General features: G+C 43.3%; 1 protein-coding gene across 9 annotated transcripts in view; it reads left to right on the plus strand.

Moving 5' to 3' along the window:
• The window catches only part of SLC6A6 (solute carrier family 6 member 6), a 114,705-nt gene extending 91,811 nt beyond the window's left edge, over nucleotides 1-22,894 (plus strand). For all 9 annotated transcript variants that reach the window (XM_037387035.1, XM_037387040.1, XM_037387036.1 and 6 more), the window contains 10 exons: nucleotides 4,263-4,395; nucleotides 7,797-7,931; nucleotides 9,854-9,957; nucleotides 10,072-10,196; nucleotides 14,876-14,988; nucleotides 17,615-17,752; nucleotides 18,815-18,917; nucleotides 19,867-19,967; nucleotides 20,662-20,832; nucleotides 22,338-22,894. In XM_037387035.1, the coding sequence (XP_037242932.1) occupies nucleotides 4,263-4,395; nucleotides 7,797-7,931; nucleotides 9,854-9,957; nucleotides 10,072-10,196; nucleotides 14,876-14,988; nucleotides 17,615-17,752; nucleotides 18,815-18,917; nucleotides 19,867-19,967; nucleotides 20,662-20,832; nucleotides 22,338-22,478 (1,264 nt within the window). In that variant the 3' untranslated portion in view covers nucleotides 22,479-22,894. The remainder of the gene's footprint in view (nucleotides 1-4,262; nucleotides 4,396-7,796; nucleotides 7,932-9,853; nucleotides 9,958-10,071; nucleotides 10,197-14,875; nucleotides 14,989-17,614; nucleotides 17,753-18,814; nucleotides 18,918-19,866; nucleotides 19,968-20,661; nucleotides 20,833-22,337) is intronic.
• Nucleotides 22,895-23,114: the final 220 nt, after the last annotated feature.

Raw genomic sequence — 23,114 nt, forward strand, 5'->3', positions numbered from 1 at the left:
CAGCAGGAATGATGTTCATGCTGAAGACATTTGGCATGCGTTAGGTTTAGAAAAAAAAATAATCTTACAAACTGTGCTAAAATTCCTAACACAAGAGCCAAAAAGGGCAGATTGGATCTTGGATGAGCAGTGTGTCAGCAGGCCCTGGTGAGCAGTGTGAGAAGCGGGTGCAGGCTGTAGGAGCAGTCCTTCTCACCGTGCCATCAGCTCTGCGTTTCTACCGTGAACGACAGATACTTTCCCAGATGACTTCCTCCCTTGTAAATATGGAGGGAGCTGGGAAAAGTTTGTTAAATGGTACCTTTGGGTATCTTAGGGTAACTTAGAGGCAAGTTGCAGTAGAAGACAAAGCAACTCTCACTCCTTCGAGCCCCCCATCCCTCCCCCTTGCCCTCCCTGTTTCCGTAGCACAGCCAGAGCAAAGGCTGCTCCGCGATCCACAGGGGGAGGCAGCTCTCCTTGCACTTTGCAGCCACTTTAACTTTTGTCCTCAAACAACAGTTTTAAACATCGTGGACTGAACTCTTCCCTGGAGTCACGCTAGGGAGGAGTTTGGCCCCGTAATCCTACTAATACGGACATACTGTCCATAGCTCAATGTTTCATCACAAGCGAAACTGCCCTTACCAAAGCAAGCTGCCTTCAGGACTCATGGCACTTACAGAACTATTAAAAATAGCTGTTTTCTCTGCATAAACAACTACCAGCGTCTTAAAGTAAGAACAGAGATCATGCACTGCTGCTGCAATAGCTTTTACACAGGGCAAGCATTTAGTATCCCCAGTTTTTCCCCAGCCGTGCTACTATTCTTTATAGTTCTGAAATTAAAAATTATTTGATGAACTTTCAGGTACTTTGCCATCGTAGACAATGCCAGCTGCCAGCCAGCCAGCTACCCACATTGAAAGGACAAGTCAATAAATAGTCTTTAACTGAAAATATCCATCTGCTTTGTGGCACAATTAATTCCGATTTAATTCAGGGGTTTATGAGTATTTAGTTTCTGAAACCCAATGCCATTTTTATTGTGGGACATTTATGTAGTGTCCTTATCAGTATTGCTTTGTAAAACTAATGCTGCCCAGATATAATTGACCACACCGATGCATTAACCTCTTTGCATTGAGTAACACGTGTCCTTCTCAGCCCGGCTGGACATATAGTCCAGCCTGACATTTCAGTTCATTTGAATTAATGTTCTGTGCAAATCACATGCTTGCCTGAGCAGTGATAAGAGGGGGTTAAGCAGATCTGGCTTTGTATCAGGAGACTTACCTCTTGGTATCACATGCTTCAGCTCTTATTTCCGAAGATCTGATTTTAAAGTCCAAAACCTTAAAAGCTCACTCACATATTAATACATACAGGGTAAGTGTTACAGGGTAATTATGGCTGAACAAAACCTCTGATTGTCTGGTGCTGGCCAAGTGTTTATGAATATTTGGTAATCAGCAGCCTTCATTCGTCCAAATCCCAAGAAAGACCATCACATGCTAATGGCATGTAATCCCCAAAGGGAGCAACATAAAAACTAAACAAAATCTCAGGCAGCTGTCTCTGCCTTTGGGGGCAAACTTGAGAGTTTTAGAAATGGCTTCATAGCCTCCTAATATTCTTCTGGTACAGCTGCTTCAGCGTTAGTTATTCTTGTCCATCCAACACAAAAGGGTGCTTCACCTTAGCGGGTATGAGAGGTCCTGCCTGCATTCACTGGATAACGAGCTGGAATACCCTTCAAGGGTTGGATAACTCCTCACTTTCTTTTTGTTTATGTTCTAAAGCCAGCTATGGCTCCTATTACATTTCCATATTGCACATGACTAGAACACACTAGTGTATGGTCAAGGTCCAAGAACTCTTGTTTACAACAAAATCAGCCCCGTCCTGTTGTCCCATTGATTATAGGTGAGTGATAGTTAGTGACAGCGTCAACTACAAATTAGAATTGATAACAACTTCATGCATAAATGGCGTGAAGTTTGTTGAGTGGGCTTGGCTGAATCTAAGCAGTGGTGGGCTGTGTAGCAGACCTGAAGAGCTGTCAGCAGAGCCCAGTTCATGCTCCTTCCTGAATTTGAATTTTCAGGGTATCACAAATCCGGGTTGAGACCTTCTGCTGCAAAAATATGTTGGGTTAGATTTCATGAAACAAATTTAATGCTGAGGCTCCCCTGGTAATTCTGAGTGGATTCCCTGAGGTCCTTATAAGACGAGATAACCCAGGACAGAGAAAGCCAGCACATCACTTTGTGAGGTTGCTGCCATCATAGAAAAGTAGCTTATCTGGCTTTCAGTAGCCCACCGGGGTGCCCTCCGAAAAAGCTTGATAGCATTGCTGGGGCAAACTCTAGGTGAGATGACCACTTTTTTTTAGTTCCTTAATAAAAAGCAAAGTTGTAGCTGAATGCATTAATAGAGCTCCCTATTCCAAAAGGCATTTGCAGTTAATTATTCATGGCTTCCTGAGAGCTGCTCTATAGGTTGCCCTTTTAATATGAACCGCCCCTTAGATTGGAAAATTGCCAATTATTTTTTAAAAAAAGCCACAAAAGGTTGCAGCTGAACTTTGTCATCTTATAAATATATTTTCTTCTTTTGTATAGACGCAGCAGGTTTTTCCCTGGTTTCTTTAGGCTCAGGTGAACCAGGGCTGCAACTTTATGCCAAATATTCATTACTGAGGGGTTTCTCGTAACTGTTGAATAGCTGTGCTGATTAGGGCAGACTTACTGTGTCTGGTGCCATTAGTCCTTTTCCCTTTACACACACGTTCAGAGAGAATAAAGCATTTGGTGTGAGAACACATTCACACAGGTAATCCGAGTGAATTTGGCAAAGAGATGCAAAAGGAGATGGATGAGGGTTTGAGTCCTATTAAACTGGTTGATCCAGGGTTTGTTTTTTTCAAAAAACTAATTGCAGATTTTCCATTGGTGATTTCATTCACTATTATTTCCATGGTAATAGCAAGGGAAAAAAAAAAGTTTAATTAATTCAGGGGAAAAACAAACCTCAGTGATCTGTCTTGTGCTGGATCCCCATGCAAAGCTGCACACACCACACTTGTGGGCTGACCCTGGTACCCCAGGCTGCTGTCGTCGCTGCTCTCCATGACTTCGGTGGAGGAAAGTGGCCGGTTTTTATAGCTGTCTGAAAATAAAATTTAATTAACAATTTGTTAGGTAGCAAGTTCATTTTGCTAGTCTTGGGGCAAGGCATTTCTGTGGTAATTGAGGTCAAACTTCTCCTCGACTTTAAACAAACCTTGCAGAAACTCTTCAGAGTTCAGTAGGTTCATTTGCCGAGGAGTTTTAGCGAAGTGAACAGTAAAGAAACAGTTTGTTCTTTCATTTGACAAATAAAGTAAGTATCAGGTATGACCAGGTCTGTCCAGAATGTGAGGACAGTGTGTGTTGTATGACATTTAAAAAATAGTTTAAAATCTTTAATGATGACCTATGGCAATCACTAAAAGAGAGAAGCCGTAACAATTTTTTGCCCTCAGGATCAGAGGATTTTGATGGTGAGATGTTGCTCCCTTAAGACCCAGCTTAGGAATTTCTTTTTATTTATTAACCTAAGTGACAGAATAAAGTTTACCAAATATCTGGAGTTAATTAAACAAGACCCTGGCGACGGCAGTGCTGAGGGCAGATGGCAGCGCACCCGGGCAGGGTTTGTGTGCGGGAGGCCGTGGGGGGAGACTGGATAATGGCTCCAGCCTTCACCCTGCAAAGATGTGCGGCATGACAGTTCCCTGCATTGCTGTTCCCCTTTCCTCCATGCAGCAGCCTTGCTAATGAACTGAAAAGGAGGAGAAACACATGGATGCAGGCCAGTTGCAAGTGTCCGTGATGGACACATCATGTGCAATGCCGCCGTGCGGCTTCAGAGCCAGGGTCTGTGGTGGCGCCGGGGTGAGTAGATGTTGCATCTTCCAGGGAGCAAATGTGAAAGCCTCACTGCTTTAGACATACTTTCTTGTTGCATGTTGAGGCGGTCACGGGCTGCTAAAAAGAGCTTAAAATGAAATGCTGTGCCATATATTGAACGAAACAGCGCCACAGACCTCAGGAACATGTAGGGCTGCAAAGCTCAGCTTTGCTCACATAAGCCATGCTGACTTAGCAAGCGGTGTTCAAAGGGCAGGGATCTGCCCATGCATCTGCTGCCCTGCACACCACTATATACTCTTCACAAACAGATCCTGCATCAGCTGAGCTCCTACATCTCTCTTGTTTTGTTTCCTTTCATATATTCAGGCGCAACGTACTGAGCTTGTCCTCGGGAATTGAAGATATTGGTATTATCAAGTGGGATCTAGCACTGTGTCTTCTCCTCGTCTGGGTGATATGTTTCTTCTGCATTTGGAAAGGAGTCAAATCCACTGGGAAAGTAAGTGCTCTTTTGCCCTTTTTATAATCATTGCAGTTAGCAGATATTAGGAATACTAAGTAATTCTGCTCTTAAAGGTATTCACCATTTCCTGGAAAAAATTACGTATTTTTGCACTGAATAAAAGAGGGATTCAGATTCAGCTGACTTTCAAAAGTCATTGCCAGTGCCCAAAATGCCTGTGAGTCAAGAAGCCATTACTGGAATGGCATCAAGAATCAGATACAAGCGTAGTTTGAGTACCGCTTTGCCTCTTTGAGAATAAGCATCAAACTAATACGTGTCCTGAGTGTGGAAGGTCTTAGGCTTGTGGTGTGTGGTGCTCTGCACTTCCTGTCCGTGCTTTCACATTGGCCAAGTTCATCCTCAGTGCAGCCGGGTAGATGTTAACATAGCTGTGGTCAGGATGTTTTAAGTCAGTGGAAACCAGTGGATGCATAGCATTTTTGAAATGCCACTCACTTACAGAAGACTTCTGTGTAGACACGGAAGACTAAACTTAGGTACTCGTTTAGACACACTCTTAACAGAGATCCTGGGTAGTTCATGGTTTTGGTCTCATCGTGTGCACTTCAGAATCATGTTTTTCTCTAAAGGGTAGCAGTTAATCATTCCTGAATTGCACTCCAGTGCAAGAAGCAAATTACAGCAAATCTCAGCCATTCACTTAACAGCATGAAGTATATTATTTCCTCTTGCATACAGTAGAGTTTTTAAACCTATTTTCGTCAGAAAAGGCTTTTGAAGCTATTGTGTATGTGTGGCTCTTAGCTTTCAAACCTGTTGGTAGAGGCAGTGTTTCAGGTGAGTCTAAGAGAGGTAGAGAGGTCTCAAGATAGTAAGTCGCAACATGTTTCTTGCCAGCTAGGTATAAGGGAGTGACCTGGTGAGTGTCCTGCCTGAGAAAAAGCCCACAGCATGAGACCAGCTTTTATCAGCCCCCAGAGAAGTCAGGAGTGAGCAATTGCAAACGCCTCAGCTGCAGAAAAAGCATCATTTAGCAGCTTTACCTTGTTACGCACTGCAGAATCAACCAGGAGACAAAATTCCGTAGGAAACCAGACCTCATTACTTCCACTGTTGACTAAACTACTTGCTTCACTATCGCTTCTCTCTTGCTTTCTGTGATTTTTATCATGGAGCTTTATTAAAATCGTGCTTGTGCCTTACCCTGGATTCCCGTCAGCTTTGCCCCAAAGAACAGCTTCCCCACCTCTAAAGCACACATTGACAAACGTGTTTGCTTCTCTGTTCCCTCTGATTGATGTGACCCGATGAGGCGATTGTGTCAGTTTTATCGTAAAGTTGAAGGCAGTAAATCTCCCGCGGTAGCCGAGCAGAGCTGAGCATTTCTGCAGTACCTTTTGCAAGCCTGGTATCTGCTCAGGAAGGGTTAGGAGAGCGCTGAGGGATTTTTCTGAGCTCCCTACGGTATGCTATGTCAAGCCCCTGTGAAGGTAAAGAGATTGAAAACAGGTCTGTTAAAATCAGTTACCTAAAAACTCGTGTGTTCTGGAAATCCAGCAAAATGGTCTCATCTCTAAGACAAGGCTGTTGGTAGAAATTAGCTGCCTTCTCTCAACAGCATCTGAGCTCGTGCGGGTGTGGAGCCAAAGCCCAACAAAACCATTGGAAAGTCTCTAGTTGACTCCATTAACTTTGGGGTCAAACAAAAGTAAACTGTAAACTCTAATGGAGGACTTGAATTAGTTGGGAAGTCTAGTTTACTTTAGTAGATGGTTGTTTATAGCACTTACCTGCTTTCCAGTGTGTTAATGGCTCTTTGGAGAGCGGAGGGAAAAAAAAAAAAAAAAAAAAGACATAGTTTTTAGACCTCGTAGTAGCGTAGTGGACAAATAAACATGAAATCATGAGGAAAAATAATAGTTGTGCTTATGCTTTGGATAATGTGCGTGATCTTAAAAATTCCTCCAGCATTACAAGAGAATCTTTACCTGCAGCACAAAGGCCACTTTCTGAGTGTGTACTCCGTTCCTGCAAATATATCAAGACCTATATTTTTTTGTAAGAAAACTTTGATTTTTCATAGGCCTGGCTTATATTAAAAAAAAATTAGAAAGCACAGAAACCCCCCTTTTATCCTTCTGGTTTTAGTAAAACTGGGCTAATGTGTAATATTATTTGTCAGTGGAAAATATATAGGAAATTCAAGAGAGAATAAAGAAGGATGTGTGTGAGAAGATTTCCTTTCATTTCATGAAATCAGTCCAGCTCTGTGAATTATTATGGCAATGCAGGCTTTGAATTCTCCTCGTTATTCTCAGAGGACACACTTAAGAAGAAAAATGGTGTATCTGGGGAGCTTTGCTGTAGTTAAACAAATCCTGGAAAACAAAAATACATTTTAACTCATGGCAGCAAACTGTAATTACCTGGGGGAATCATCTTACTCCATGAAAAATGCCCTTTCTTGGACAGTAGTGATTCTTGATGGTAACACAACAGTTATATAAAAAATGAGAGAGAGCATTGATTAGGGAAGAAAACAAAATGTTAGAGGTCAAAAAGTGTGGGTCTAAAGATAGAACTGTCCAAATACAAGCTCAATTAACCCTCGCACTGGAGATTAAGGCAAAGGGCTCTTTCATCAGATGAATGAGAAGATAACAAGAAGAGAAGAAGTAGGCTGTTATTCAAAGAGAGTGGGAATAGAGGTTATAGATAATGAAGACATATTCTCAAACAGGATGAATAGAGCCTTAGTTTCCAATAATGATGTTGCTGAATAGGCAGCAAGGGCACAAATGAAGTTATGGGACTGGAAATTACCACTGGTGAGGCTGATGCCAACCTGAAGGGCTTCATGTGTTCAGGGAGGTGGGAGTGGAGACACAGGAGCACGGAGCAAAACATCTTCATCTGTGAGAGGAGTGCCTCCTGGAATTGTCTGTAGGAGCAGTAGCGAGGCTGCACAGCAAGGTCAGAGGTAGCAGCAGAGCCTGCAAAAGAATTTAAAGTTTTTAAGTTCAAATAAAGAATGAGGTAATGCTTCAGGCGCCTTCAGCGAGGAAATCTCTTCAGCTTCCCTGGCAGAGGTGCGCTTGTTATGTGAGGAGGACAAACTGGGCAAAGGCAGAATTTCTAATGAAAGTCATGAGTTGTATAAAATCCTGCATGTTCTTTGCCCGAGTAACGTGTCCACTGTGGGGGCCGGGGGCTCTGGAGGGATTAATGAATCTGCATTGCCTGCAGGCCTGAAGCAAGAAGGTGGTAAAGACCATTAAACTAAAAGTAGACACAGAAACTCAGGTCAGGTCTTTTTTAGGTGTGAGGAGGGCTTTGAATTTGCATCGCTAGATCTCTTTTGATTCCAGAGGTGTACCATTGACTGCCACAGACTAAACATACCTTTTCTTTTTCTTTTTTTTTTTTAATGCCAGGTAGTATACATCACTGCCACGTTTCCATTCATTATGCTCCTTGTTCTACTTATCCGTGGTGTGACCCTACCTGGAGCTGCAGAAGGCATCAAGTTTTATCTTTATCCTGATATCTCACGGTTAGCTGACCCACAGGTACAGAACCAGGAGTAGGGAGCGGGATGATTTCCTACACAAAGGGGGATGGTGGAGGGTGATGGTGGTGATGTAATGGCAATAGATAATTTTCTTCCATGCTCTTTAGAGGTCCATTTATAGCGTGAACATTAATGCTGGGTTATATTTTCCAGAGATCTGCTTGAGAAGGTCACTGTTATATGTGTTAATGCATCTTTCCATGTGTATGTATGTGTGTGTATGCGTGTGTATTTTTTTTGTGTCAAAGGACTCTGAGGCTGTAGACTGTCCCGTTATACAATCTCAGCTTTCTTGTTGGTAAGGTAAGGGAGATGTGGTTTTTTTTTTTTTTTTTTTTTTTTTTTTAATGAGGATAGTCTTTAGTTTCAAAGGAGAGACACATGACCTTCACAGATGGAACAACAAGCGACAACTGTGAGTACCAGTGTCACTTAACTCCCACTGCTCAATAGGAGGAGATTGGGAAAGAAGTGAATTAAATAATGGAAGAATGAAGACCCATGCAAAGGTGGAGAAAATGCTTTCTGAGGCACAGGAACTACAATTCACTTAGACCTGGCTAGTGGGAGCTAGGCTTACTCTTTGTGTACAGGCTGCAATTAAATGAAGATTGCTGTCTGCGCTCAGAGTGCAAATGTGTGAGCAGACCAGCGTCGTTTCAGCCAATAGTGATCTGTGAGAAATGCAAAAAAACCGCAATACCCTCCAAAAAAAGAAAACAAGGGATCCTTGAAAGTAACAAAATATTGCTCACAGTGAGAGGAAATAATGTCTGTCTTTGCTATTGCTTTTTAGTGAGTATTTGGTTAAAATAAAATGCCTATGATAGCTAAATAACTGAAGTAGGGAAAGTGTAATCGAAAGAAATATTGTGGGAATTTGGTTCGTTCTCTAGTCTTGCCCTCTTTATACAAGACACTCTCTTCACAGGAGACATTACATTTTATGAATTAATCTTCTTTTATGGGTCTCTATCATTTTCATGATCTACTATTAGCCCTAAGCCCAGAGCATCAGCAGATAATGTAGAAGAGATTCATGCGAGCAGGCAGGCCCCCTCCCAGGGTCTAGCAAAAGCATCATCTCCAAGGAAACACCAGTCAGCAAGGTGCTGGAAAGCCATGGTGGGAGGGAGGAGGTAAAGGTCCAAGGTCTTAATTCTCACTTACTCAGACTCCTTGGTGGTTTCTACTGGTGTTAGCAGACGTGCATTAGCAGAAAAAAGGGAACAGATTCAATGGATGCATTTTGATAGCTTGCTACGCATTTACTAACCAAGAAGCTGATAGTGTACTGTAAGTTCACTCTGTATATGTTTTTTTAATGTAATCAGAAGAAAAAATCATGAGACCGAGGTCAGATACATATCTTACAAAGTGCATTGTATTTTGTTTGGTTCCCCCCCACCCCTATGGCTTTTATCTTGCATTTGAACAGGTACAAAAACAACCAGAAAGACAGAAAAATAAACAAAAGCTGTTTCTCAAGCTTTTCACATCCTCAGTTTAGTGGCTGGTCGGCTGATTCTAACTGCAATGAGTTACAACAGAAATGAGCAATGTTATAAATACTTTTGCATTTCCTATTGCGCTGAAATGCATTTATTGTTGCGCCAACAGGAAGGATCAGCTGAATGACTAAGAAACGAGAAATACTGAGCATCTCTGGGGAGGGGATACAGGAACTGTGGTAGAGATTATGTTCTTGTGGGCTCTTGACACTAACAATTTTCTTTTCCTGGTAAAAGCCAAACTTGCAAATGTGATGTTCTCTTTCCCTGTCTCCCCAACCCTTTAGCTATCACCCTCAATGGAAGCAATTTTTTTTTTTAAATTTTGCATAGTTTGATCTGTGTGTTTGTGTTGAGTGTTGCAATGCAACGATACCGGTAATAACAGTCTTTCCATCTTTCCCTTCAGGTCTGGATAGATGCAGGGACACAAATCTTCTTCTCATATGCAATCTGCTTAGGAGCAATGACTTCCCTGGGGAGCTACAACAAGTACAAATACAACTGCTATAGGCAAGTTTCCATCCAAGGGGGTTTAGTGTTTTAGCTAAATGATGTAAATAAAGTAGGGACAATGGGTTAATTTTTTTTTTAATTAACTTGCTCCATGACATATGTGTGACTTAGGGACTGTTTGCTGCTGGGATGCCTGAACAGTGGTACCAGTTTTGTGTCTGGCTTCGCAATTTTTTCCGTCCTGGGCTTCATGGCACAAGAGCAAGGGGTGAACATTGCTGATGTGGCAGAGTCAGGTACGATGGTATTGGTGGCAGTGGTGGTGGGCACTGCCGCCTAGCGTGTGAGCAAAGTTCTGCAGACTCAATCAGCTAACATCTAAGCAATAAAACCAGAACCAGATGTCCCATAATCTCCAGAAAAATAAGCACATTGTTGATTTGGGCTTTGATCTAGAGCAGTGAGGGTCAGCCGGGGTTGTATTGTTTACTCTGTCTTGATTAACAGGGCAGCGAACACATTTCCTAGAGTGTGCTAATCCATTTGAGTTGAGATTAGAGTTAAGATAACCACACCATTATCTAGGGTCCAGAAGGTCATTGATTCGAGAATTTATTCCATCCTTCTTTTCAGACTACCTTTATTTTAATCCAAATAGCCAGTATTTATGTATTTTTCATAGCTCACTTTTGCTTGCTCACAGCAGTGGGAATGTTGCCTTGGCCTTTTGAAGGGATATGCACTCTTATATTCCAACAAATCTCACTGAAAGGCAAGAGAAGTTGGAGAACTCCATCTCCTGGGTTCTGTGGACCATTTAATCCTCAGGAACCCTAGCTGTTGCAATCCTGCCTTTGTCCTCTGTAGCTTCAGGGTGAGGTTGACAGAACTGTGAGAAGTCCGTTTTGAAACTGGATGTCCACTTAGGTTCCTCCCTTACTTCGGAAGCGTTCTTCCCATTAACACTCAGCTATGCACATGCGCCTGAAAAAGGCTAAATCCTCATAGCATGTGAATGTATCTCAGACAGAACAGATGACATTTTTTCCTCTGTGCATGTCTTGTCCGTGAGGGCAGGTGTAACCATGTGTTTTCCTGTAGAACAGACAGAGTAGGTGGGAGTTACCATTTGAAAGTAATGAGTCCGGTCTCTGCAGCCATGAGGCTGAAACTTAATCAAATTCAAGTAGTAATAATGTCACCTGAGTGCACTTTTGGCATTTCTTTCTGACATTTTTGAGCAATTTTGATTCACTGCATAGCATTTGAAAGCTTTCCTCTGCAAACATGCCATTAAAAAGAAAAGGTCAATATATCTTCTAATTGCATGGCTCTGGGAGTTAAGTCTTTAAGAAAAATATCTCACTTTGCAAGGGCTAATGAAAAACTAATGACATTGGTGGCACCACTGGATTCTTGGGTAGTTGCAATTGGCATACCTCTCGCAAGTGCACTTGGTTAACGGTCTTGGCCATAATGCTTATTTTGATCAGAGGTTGATTGTTTTGTTTGAAAACAGGAACTGAGGGAATAATCCTATTGAGTGAATCCTAGATAGCCCCCTTTTTTTTTAAATATGTAGCTGGATCATTTCCAAGAGTAGCATTTTTAAGTATTTCCACAGTAGGTTTTTATCTGGTCAATATTTATTCTGATTTTTATTATTAAATCTCTGATAAACAGGCAGCTATATTCCTGTTGCTTGACATTTTTAGAATTAGACAATTCTGTAATAACACTGGATTATTAAGTAATGTTTAAATACAAATTAAATAACAGTGTTTACACAGCATTTTTTCAACAGCTCAAAAAGCATTTTTTAAAGGAGGGATTTTATAGCTTATTATAGGGACAGCAAGGGCGCTGACTAGCTTCTGAACTAGGCTTTCCATTTCTTGTGTATTTTGTTGTCAGTTCCTTCAGGTTTTCTCCTTTCCTTCAGTTCAGCCCTAGTCACTAATGGCCACAGATTGCAACCATCCCACTGTTCCCTGGGTTGCCCATCATCACTGGCTGGTCTTTGGCTAAATCCTAAGGGACTTTTTTATATGACAGCAACATTACCAGAATTATCCAGAATTACTGAAACCACTTCCCATGGGTTGCCTCACCGCATTTCTCAGCAGAGGTCAAGCACAGAGCCACTGGCGACCGCTTGGTCCCCCTGGGATGAGCATCCCAGGACCCCTGGGGAGCCGTGGGGGGAGCCCTTGCTGCTGCCCTGCTGCTGCCTTCTCAGCACAGAGGCATTCAGCAGGTGCTTCAGCCTCTCGGTTTTTGGCCTTGCGTTTTTTGGGTTCTTACGATACAAGGTCCAAACTGTTCCCCTGGGTCAGGAAAGAGGTGAGCAGAGGCACTGCCGCTTGGCCATAGCACTGGGCAGAGGACATTGTCCAGGGGGCCAGGACCTCCTGCTCCCCCTGCCTCTGCCCAGTGAGTTAAATCCTTCCTGCCCTATGCGTGACACCAGTTGTTTCCTTGTTTGCCCTCCTGCAAGCCAGGGGAACGTCAACAAAATTGCTGACAGCAGAACCTCATGGCCACATTTTTTAGCCATGCCAAATTCAGCCTTGGTGCAACGTGCCCAGGGGACAGTTGTCAGCGAGGGGTGGCTCCCGCTCCAAGCACTGGTTGCTGCTGGCCTTCACTGGCTTTAATAGGTTTACACAACAGCTAAATTAGACCCCTCTAACTTGTCAGTGAAAGCAGATTTTTAATAAATAGCGCTTGATTTTTTTCAGAAATACTTCTAAAGGCAGAAAGGAAAGCAGCGGAGGCTCAGCAAAGCTATAGCGAGCCCTGTCTGGAAGAAATACTTTACTGCCCGTGCAATTTGTAGCAAAGTTAAAACAGCACAAGATTTGCCTTTTTTTTTTTTTAAAAAAAATCCCATTTGCAACAAATTCGGCTTAAGCAGGCCTGACTATAGTGCCTTAGGATTCCTGATGCCTGCGCATCAAATGGCCAGCATGGGGGCTGGGCTGGGCTGGGGCTGGGGCTGGGGCTGGGGCAGTCCTCCTTAGCTCTGAGTAGCAGCCACAAGTGCTGCACTTTGGCAGAACACCCTCCAGAGCGACAGCGTTTCAAATTAAATATGATTTTTAGATTATTTACATTCAGTCGCAGGGATGCCAGGAACATTTTCTTTCACATGGACTTATCTCTTTATATTTCAACACTTAGTTTCAAAGGAAAATCAAAGCCAGCGCAGGGCTTAGGACACTTGGTGTTTGATGGTATCACAGTGCAAGGACAGGTTCACAGGCCAAAGCATACAGAATTGCAGCAAGTTTTGAGGAGAGCAGTTTTACATCTGTCTCATCAATTTGAACAGATCAGCTGCAAATGCCATCTGGTAGCAGTTCTCCCTCAGGGATGATCTACTGTATTCACTGAATTAAGGGGAAGAAAGCAAAGCCCCCAAAATTTGAGACATTCACCAATTTTTTTGGTACCTTCTGTCGTATAAAATCTTAGTTGTGTTTCATTTTAAATAAAATTAGTTGCTCGATTGTTGGCTAATTTGTATTTATTTCTGTTCAAATATTTTCAGTGACTTAAAGTTTTCTTTAGTTTGAAAAAAAAGTCATCTTTTTTTTACCTCTTTCTCTTGCTTCTTTTTCCATCTTTCTTGTTGGAAAGGAAAAGTGGGAGGTAGGAAGAGCAGCGTTAGAGATTTTTCTGTACAGATCAGAGATAAGATTTCCATCCCCACACTGCAGCAGTTTTAAAAAATTCCTTTTCCCACTGAAAATTACATGAATCCACTTCTAAACCCTGGAAAATGCCAGTTTTCAAGGCTCCTTAAAGCAAACAAGCAGACCAGCCAGGCATTCCTGGTTTTAATCTGATTTTAAATCTGCCCTCAGAATTTTTTTGTTGGCTTCACCAAATTTCTGTGGCCACTCTGAGAGCCTGCCATAAATGCCAGATTGCCAGTGTTCCTGTCTCCCACTTGGAGAGGGCTCTTTCTCTCTCAACAAAAGCTCTCATAAGTGATAGCTGGTAGCACCTGGCTGCAGGTGAGAGCACCTTTGGAGATCAGCATGCGAGAGCACCGCGCGTGTGCTCGGGGCGTGGGTATGGGTGAGATGCCGTCTGGTCCACGGTGCGGAAAAGACCCAGTGTAGTGACGAGCACTCACACACAAGGCTTTGGTTTCCAGAGCAGACGAGCCGGGTAATTAGTCCCAGCCCCACTGATGCTCCCAGACTGTTGCAATCCATCCTGCAGCTGGGGCTGGTGTTGGTCATGTTCAGTGTCACTGTGGCAGGTCTGTGTAGGCTGCCTGATAGGGGCAGATGATGTGACAGCGTGGGGAAGCGATTTTACACAGTTCCTAACAGCAGGAGGCATTTTTTTCAGGGACCACAGATGATATAACTAGGGGTAGCCTGATCAGTGCAGCACTGAGGGTTTGCAGAACTGAAGGAGCAGACTCCTGGAGTGCAAACCTTGCTCTAGAAAAGCATGCTGGGTTTGGAGGTTGCATACAGAGGGAGGTAATGGTTGCATTAGTGAGGATCCCGGGGAATGTTTGGAGCACTCCGAGTCCCCTTCCCTGCATGCAACAGAGTTTCATCATCATCATCTTCATCGTGGCCATGTGGGCTAGCAGTGGGATTCTGCCATTCCCCTGGGTCACCCCTTCTCCCCCCAGCCCCCAGTACTGTGTCCATGCAAGGCAGGCGTTAGACCACCTCCATTATTGGCATGTTTGAGACAGATGTTAAAACTGGTGATCTGTTAGCAATGGCCTCGGGGGTTTGCCTGTGGTTTCTGCTGTAGTCATGCGTGCTTCGATTTCAGATAAAAGAGCCAAACTGTTTCACTTCTGGTATTTCCAGCCGCGTTTGGATTTATCTGAACGGAACCAGGCATTCCTGCATTTGAGTGTGGCTACCTTTACCAAAGAGCTGGTACTTACTATTTCTCTTCCCTTCCCTTCCCCCTTTCCTATTTTCTCTTTCTCTAGGTCCAGGCCTGGCCTTCATCGCCTACCCAAAAGCTGTGTCCATGATGCCGCTGCCCACCTTTTGGGCAATCCTTTTTTTTATTATGCTTCTGTTGCTTGGACTGGATAGCCAGGTTAGTACGATGGGTGGGAGATACGTGGCTTATTGTATCGGCACTGCTGACTGAGAAAAGGTGCTTTTACAGGCAAGAGTTAAGAAGAGAATACCTCTAATGCTGCTTAAAAAGAATTCATCTGGGTTGCTTTTTAGGGCGGGGGCTGCACCTGATCCCTGGTGACTGTGGGTTTGCGGTATGATGTTGCTCAGTAAGACATTGTCATCAGGAGCTAATGGAGCCAAGACTAGGACAGTCCTCCCTAACCTAAATATGACTTTCAGTCTGGCCACAAAATACTGCTGTTTTGGTTGCTGCGATGCAGTATTTTCCTACTTTGGGGAAGAGCTTAATCATTTTAAAACATAAAAGACTGCAGCAATCCGTTCTGCAGAGTACTTTCTGCCATTGCGATCACCTGCAGTGTGTATACACCATCATTAAAACACTCTATAAGAATTAATAACCACTAGGAACGCAGGCTTTGATAGTTACAAAGTGCCAAAAAAGAAAAGTGAAGCCATCATGAGGCACAAAAAGCACAAAATGTTTTCTACAGTATATCCAGGGTGGCTTCATGCAAAGTCAAGAGGACAAAGCCGCAGCCTTTGTTGGTGGCCTTGGGCTCGGAGGTGCCAAGCAATGTGGGATCCTGCTGACTGCACGTCACCAGCATTCAGTCATTCACGTCATTCAGCACCTCCAAACAGGCCAGAGAGCGTCTCAGGTTCCAGCTGTACTAAATATATAGCACACGTTGCCATTAATTAGTGAGCATGAAAAACTCAAAAACTGCGGTCCAAGAAGTTAGATTATTTTTTCCTAGTGGTTGCTTATAGGAATGCTGGACTAAATACTGCCAAAGAACCTGTAAATCATTTCTAGATAGTCCACTTACAAGGAAACATGGGTGACCAGGGATTATGCAGTAACTACACATTCAAAATTGCTGAAGTTTTCAGGGCAACAGGCAGCTTTCTGCACTCAAGTGGAAAGTCACTAAGTTTATATAAAAACAAATAAATTGGTAAGGATTAAATGGTCACTTAGCCTAAACGCTATCTTGTATGAGGAGAGAACTGTGAATGGATTTTTACCCCGTTGTTGTGTACTTCATCTCTTACATTTTTATATTCCGTTTGCCCTAAATTGCTTTTTACGGTTTAGTCTTTGAACTCTAGTGAGCAACTTTCGATCGCTCCAAAGTAAATGTAGAAGTGCCCGATGCTGGGGTTCAACAACCCTGTGCTTATGCAAATTGGAAGCTGTCTAGTAATTTTAGAAAGCTCCTCACTGCGTAGCGTGATTAAAACTAATTGGAGTGCTTAATTTCTCTCCTCCACCCCTCTGTTTTTTTGGAGTGCAGTCAAACAGGTTTCTGGAATGCTGGTGCAGTTTAAGATCAAATCAGCCCAAAGGAAAGGGTTGCATTTAAAGAAAACCAGTTTTACAGAAGTCAAAGTAACAAGACAGGAGGCAGCACAATCCAAAGCGGAGCTCCAGCTTGTGGTCAGAGGGGGGAGAGTTGTTACAGGGCACTTGTGGGCACACTGTAAGAGCAGGACAGAGACTGGCTAGGAAAAGGCGGCTTTCCTTGAGGTAATGCTATTTCATAGACCCCCTGTGGTAGCTCATTAGTTGCAAGATGATGTAGCCACTTGAAATGAAGATCATTTCTACAAAGGGAGCCTTGGTTCTCCATGGTGTATCCTCATGTCTTCAGTGAACTTGGTGCTTACGTACCTTGCCAGGCTGAATAAACCTTTCTTTGGATTTGCCTGGGGGGAGTTCAGGAGTTGCTTTTCTCAATGGGTGAAATGCATCTGGTTTCCAATTAACTTTAAACTTGTATTCAAACCCAGTCTGGGTTATTTGATTAACTCAAGTTACATATCTTACATGTAGTTTTCCAATGGCAAGTAAGTACAAATACAGTTATTGTGAAGCTAGATAAAGTAAGATCTTTTCAGCTTATCTATTCAGAGCTTCGTTTTTGGTTTACACATGCAAATAGCTTACCAAATCTTCGTATGGGGCAGAAGTACCCCAGAGCCTCAGCCAGCGGTACTCTGCTCACAGGTTCAGAAAAGACAAGTTCAGGCAAGACGAGCTGCTGTTTCACATCAAAGCTTGCTTTCCCTTGGCTAGATTTTGACTAGCAAGCCCACGAGTAGAATTATATCCAATTGTGGCATTAACCTAACTAGTACCTGTGAGGTTTTCTGGCACATCAGAAAAAGGCTGGGGGGTAATCTTCTAGCTCATGCTTTTTTGGAGGGGTTTCTCTCTGCCTCTTTTCTAGCGTACATCTTGTATTCGTCTGGAACAGCTACAACATAAAAGCCACATAAGTGCCTTCCTGTCATCAAATTAACTTCCTTTATCCTTGTGGCTTGCATTTACAGAGCCCCTTTGGTAGTTTGTAAGGCTGCTAGGAAATGAACAGCAATTCCGAAAGCTTGTTCCAACCTGAAAATTACCCCCACGCTTCCACCTCTGGGTTACAGAGGAATGGCTTTGATTTACTTACTCAGAGCAGCATTTTGCCACAGACTAAGATAGGGTGTTGAAGTATGAGCCTGGATAAAATACATGGTGGGTAATTTTCAAGTCACGTTTCTTTGTTGTTGTTCTTCCCCTTTAGTTTGTTGAAGTTGAAGGACAGATCACGTCATTAGTTGATCTGCACCCATCCTTCCTAAGGAAGGGTTACCGACGGGAAATCTTCATCGCTATAGTATGTTTCCTTAGCTATCTTCTGGGACTAACTATGGTGACTGAGGTGAGTAGCACTGGTGCTGGAAATTGCCTACTTTTTAGCCAGTTTTCAGACCAGTTTTAGCTATGAATGAGAGTGCATGGGATTAGCCACTCAGAGGAGCAGTGCTCCTTAGATCTACAGAGTATCTTTCATCCCTAGATCTGAAAGCATTTTGAAAGCTGTATACTCCTTCCTTTTCAGTCAGAGGAACAGAGACATAAAATCTCATTAAATTCAATCTGATCTCAGGTACTAATCAACATGAGTATGAATATTAACATCTGGCTCTAAATGATGAAACACATTGGGAACCTTCAGCAGAGCAGATTAAGAATCCATCCAGTGCATGCAGGGAAAGATTTTTATCTTAGTTACATAGACTTGACTCGATTAAATACCACTGGATTTATTCTAGTGTAAACAAGATGGGAATATGTTCCAGTGGCTGCACTGCTGTGATATTTATCTCCAAACTAAAATCCAAGCCAGATTTTTAAAACAACTGGAAGAGCACGATTGGGAAGTTAAAATAGCACCTGTAACGGAGGTGCCCAACAAACACAGCATTTCAAGTAAAAGTGCGGGTATATACAGTTCCACTGTAGTGAGAGCCAAGACTCTAACATAGTAGTATAAGTCAAGAGAGTTAGAAAGAAAAAAATGAACTATTCTTACAAAAAAGTCCTTCCACTCAATTTATAAATGAAGACCCTCCTGATGAACCGACTTCCATGTTTAGTATTTGGAGGTGTTAACGTTAGGTGACCTGTTACTTCCTTACATCATTTGTTTCTGTAAATGCCCATCCTAAAATACTTTTAAAGAGGAAAGATATAAGTGTCTCAGAAGATTATACTAAGTGGCTTAATTTTGTTTAATCCTTATCTTGTTTGGAATGCTTCCTGTAGTAAACATGTATATTCCCTGGGGAAGGCAATGCCAAATATTTACCTTACCTACTTGCTTGGTATTTCTTCTTGTTAGACAACGATCATTCAGATATGTTGGTTACTGGAAGCTGGGTCTGAAATGTTCAGGTTTTTTCCCTGTTGGATCGTAATCCATTGTGTCTCTTTTTTACAGGGTGGCATGTATGTTTTTCAACTCTTTGACTACTATGCAGCTAGTGGTGTATGCCTTTTGTGGGTTGCATTCTTTGAATGTATTGCTGTAGCCTGGGTTTATGGTAAGTGAGAATCCTTTCATCTAATACCTTTTGATGAGTCAGTGACAATTTTGCTAGCCAAACATTTAATCATCAGCCATCCCAGAATCTTCTTCCCAGCAACAGACACATGCCATTAATATAAATTTGCACTGACCTCTGGGAGACAAGTATGCATCTGGGATGAAGCCAGCCTGCAGTGTTTTTCCACACAAAAATGAGTATTTTTCCATTGGTAATTAATAAAGGCACAATTAAGCATTTACATGTGTTAAGTTTAGAGATGAGAGTTGAAAGTTTGGCCAGCCGTGAAAATTTCTGTTTGTCTCTCAGCGCATTTCTTTTCAGCGCTGCAATGTCCTCAGGGGGCAAGCCAATCAAACAGAAAATACAAAAAGAAAGCTGACGGGAAAGTTTATTCTGTCCCGTTATTTTCAGGCAATGCCGAGTACCAGGGACTGACAGTAGCCTCTGTAGCTGCCCGAGACGGTAGCTGAGGAACCATCAGAAGATGTTTGCTGCTTGGGACTGGTTATTTCCCTGATTCTTCGTGTACTCCGTGTCCTTAGAAAAGCAAAACAAAGCCTTCATTTTGCATCAGTCAGATTTCTGTAGAAGCAGGGGGTACCATTTGCTGTCATGTCCTTCCCAGGGTGATCCTTCTGGCAAGTTCAGTGAAAGTCTGGGGAGAGGAGTGGGCATGTGACGGGGGCAGGAGGGCTCGGCGTTGCCCTCCCGCATCCGAATAATGGGGGATGCATAGGATGAGAGACTCCCCCAGCCTTTCTCAAGGAGAAAATTATCTTGAACTTCACAGCTATGGGAAGCATTTCAGCAACACATCTGACACCCTCATCTTCCCTTTAAATACCCATTGGGGTGTGGGGGTAGGAAAGAGGCTGTAATCCTACAGTCCTTACGTGGCTTTTATATGCTCAGTCCTTAAAAATGCGCTCACTGTCTGTTACAGGCGCTGATAATATTTATGATGCCATTGAGGATATGATTGGATACAGACCTGGTCCCTGGATGAAATGGAGCTGGATTGTGATCACTCCAGTTCTTTGCGTGGTGAGTACTGACCCGTGCCCTTTCAATTCTTCCACGCGGCTGCTCGGGGCCACCTCTCACCACTTCTCTTCAAGTGCAGGCTGTTGCATTCAGAGAGCAATTTGCAAAGAGATGCTGAAGGCTTGAACAAACCCCTCAAAAGGCATTATGTTCTCAGATGTTAGCTGTTCACATGACAGCTCTCCACTTTGCCTGTGCAAACTGCAATTGGCAACATTTAAGTGGATTTTTCTTAGGATTGGCAAAATACTACATTCATGGCACAGAAAACTCGCTCTCCAAAGAGCAGTCCCTACTTTAAGTAATAGGACTACTAGGCCATTTTAACGAAAAGACTTTAGCAGTCTGAGACAGGCACTCAGCGTGAAGTATTTAATTGGCTGGGAAGAACATCTCGGTAAGCTCCTTGCAACGTACACCGAATATTTGAGCCCTCAAAAAGAAGAGGCAGTGTACTGCAGCTGTTCAGCACCATCGCTTAACACTGTTGTCAAGCAGCAGATGCTATAAGCAGATGCAGATGCTTTTTCAATAATTTAAATTGAAGACTAATTCCCCCATTGGTTTAAAATACATACGGTATCATCAGCTCTGCCTTTCAGTGCCTCTCTTCCTTAGGGCCAGTGGTAACACCAGAGCCCTACAGCTTTCAGCGTTTTTTGAGCCTCACTCTGTTTTCTTTTCTCATCCACAGGGGTGCTTTATCTTTTCTTTGGCCAAGTACAAACCACTGACCTACAACAAGGTCTACACATACCCAGACTGGGCAATTGGCCTGGGCTGGGTTCTCGCCCTTTCCTCCATGATCTGCATCCCTATGGTGATGGTCATCCGCATCATACAGTCAGATGGGTCGCTCATTGAGGTAAGAGCAACTGGTTGGCTGGCTGGAGGGGAGAGGGAGCTTCAGCTTGCTGTGTTTTATACAAAATAAGCATAGTGCTTGGAGAACTGCCCCCTTGTCCAGGTAGGGCAAAGTTGGGTGCCTCTCCTGCAGTGAATGCAAATAAGGCAGTTAAAGATCACCTGTCCTTTGGGCAAACAGTAGAAACAGAACAAACACAAAGCATTCTGTCCTCAGACAAACGCCAAGTGACTTTACTTGCGTCCCACTTCTGCAGTTTTCAGCCTGGCAAATTGTTGCCTCCATGTGCAGACAAGCGCTCCAGGACTGGGGTGTTTCCGAGTGCTAGGTCTCTCTTCTCCAGCCCGCAGGGACAAGGAAGCACCATCCTAAAAAATCACTGAGAAAAGGAGAGAGAAGCCTGGGTCAAACTTGGCTGTGTAAGAGCTCATTTCAGGGAAATTTGGATCCACCTGTGGATTGTGTGGCTCTCAGGCATGGCCTTTGCTCTGGGAGACTGAATAAAAGTCAAACCCTCCTGCCAATGAGCTTCACTTTGCAGCTTAGCTTTCTTTAATTTTTATTTTTTTTTATTCCTAATTAATCAAATTGAAACACTGGATCCAGGTTGCCCCAGTCTTTGAAAAACTTTGGGTCGGATTCAGACTTGGCAGTGCAGATTCTCTCAGGTTTGGATTTGCAGGCAATCTCTTGCCCTTCACAGTTCAGCACAGGTTCCCCCGGTTTGTTTTTCTTCCAGTGGAAAGTTTTTAAAGACTGCATAAGCGTGAAACTTAGCAATTCTCTTCGAAGGTTTCCGATTAGTTTTGGTTTTGCCTAATGAGGTCATCTTAAATGCAGTCCAGGGTATTCTTGGAGGAGAAAGTGGGGCACTTTGGGTTAGGAAAAAAAGAGAGAATAGAGTTAAAAAAGAATGTTTCCCAGAGCACAAATGCTTGCATTTGTTTTCCTCCAAATGTTAATGGTCTTTTTCAGCTGTGGCCAGAGCATGAGTGTTTATTTTCCTGCCTGCATTGTCACCATCAATTGAGAGACAAGTCTAAAAGTAGCCAAAACACTCCTCAAAGGCCATGTTAGGAAAGAGAGTAAACACTGGTCAGATGCCACTTAGTTCTTCCTTTGTGCACTGAGATGTAGGAGAGAAGTTGCCACTTGGCACTGAACGGCTGGGCTAGAAGGCAGAGCTGTTTCTAAATGAGGAAGGGGAACGCGCCTCATTTGATCAGCAGCTGCAGCACAGAAAGCCCAGCATGCAGGGTGCTGCAGGATGCCATGAGTGCCCTCGCGGGTCTGACTTGCCTGCGTCAAGCCCGGCTCTGCAGCTGAGCAGAAGCTGAACACGGCGCTCCACAGCTCGGGGCCCCACGTCGTTGCGGAGCCATGTGGCATACGCACGGCTCTGACAGCCCCCATCCTCATCCTCGGATTGCCACGTCCTCCATCCTGCGCACGGAGACGCAGGGGTCGCTTGGTCTTCTCACTGTCACTTTTCTTCTTTCTTTCAGAGGATAAAGGCGGTGGCTGCCCCCAAGGAAGTGAATCGGTGGTCCAAAGAAACGGAGAGTGGCACCCCCTTCTGCCCCAATGGAACTTCGAATGGCGGATTGATCAAGCCAACTCATATCATTGTGGAAACCATGATGTGAGCTCTCTCTGTGAGAGGATAAACCTGCTTTAACTGCCGTTTACTAACCATAGATTCTCATAGGACCAGGTTTACAGAGCTTTATATTTGCACTAGGATTTATTTTTATTTCTCACAGAGAAAGTTATTTTTTGTGTGTGTTTTTTTTTTAATATTTTGTAAGGTAATCACAGCAGATGTCTCTCTGTAGAGGGAGAGCTTTCATATCAGACTAGACATATTACAGGAATTTACTATTATTGGGTTTTTTTAAATATATATATCTTTATCTCTAAATATTATACACCTTACCACTTGAATTGATTGTCTCGCCAGCAATACATTCAAGTCTCAGAAAGCAATTTTAGGTGCTGGTATGATTGGGAGCAGGGTAACCTACAGAACACACAAAAGGAGCTCTGTTGAGAGATACGATTTTAAAAAAGACGCTGTTTCAAGAGAATTTTCAAAGGTGTAGTATTTCCACCCTCTGGTTCAGTTGTGGTAAACGACAGGCTTCAGGGTCACGTTGGGGAAAGGGTACAGTTACGTTTAGCACAGTCCCTGAACTAAGATACAGCTGGAGCAGAGAGTTTGCGTGGGAGGCAGAGAAGTTGGGTGTGAAAAGCCTTGCGGCCGTCCCTCCCAAGCTCAGCAT

Source organism: Falco rusticolus, chromosome 4 (assembly GCF_015220075.1).
Source record: "Falco rusticolus isolate bFalRus1 chromosome 4, bFalRus1.pri, whole genome shotgun sequence".
NCBI lineage: Eukaryota > Metazoa > Chordata > Aves > Falconiformes > Falconidae > Falco > Falco rusticolus.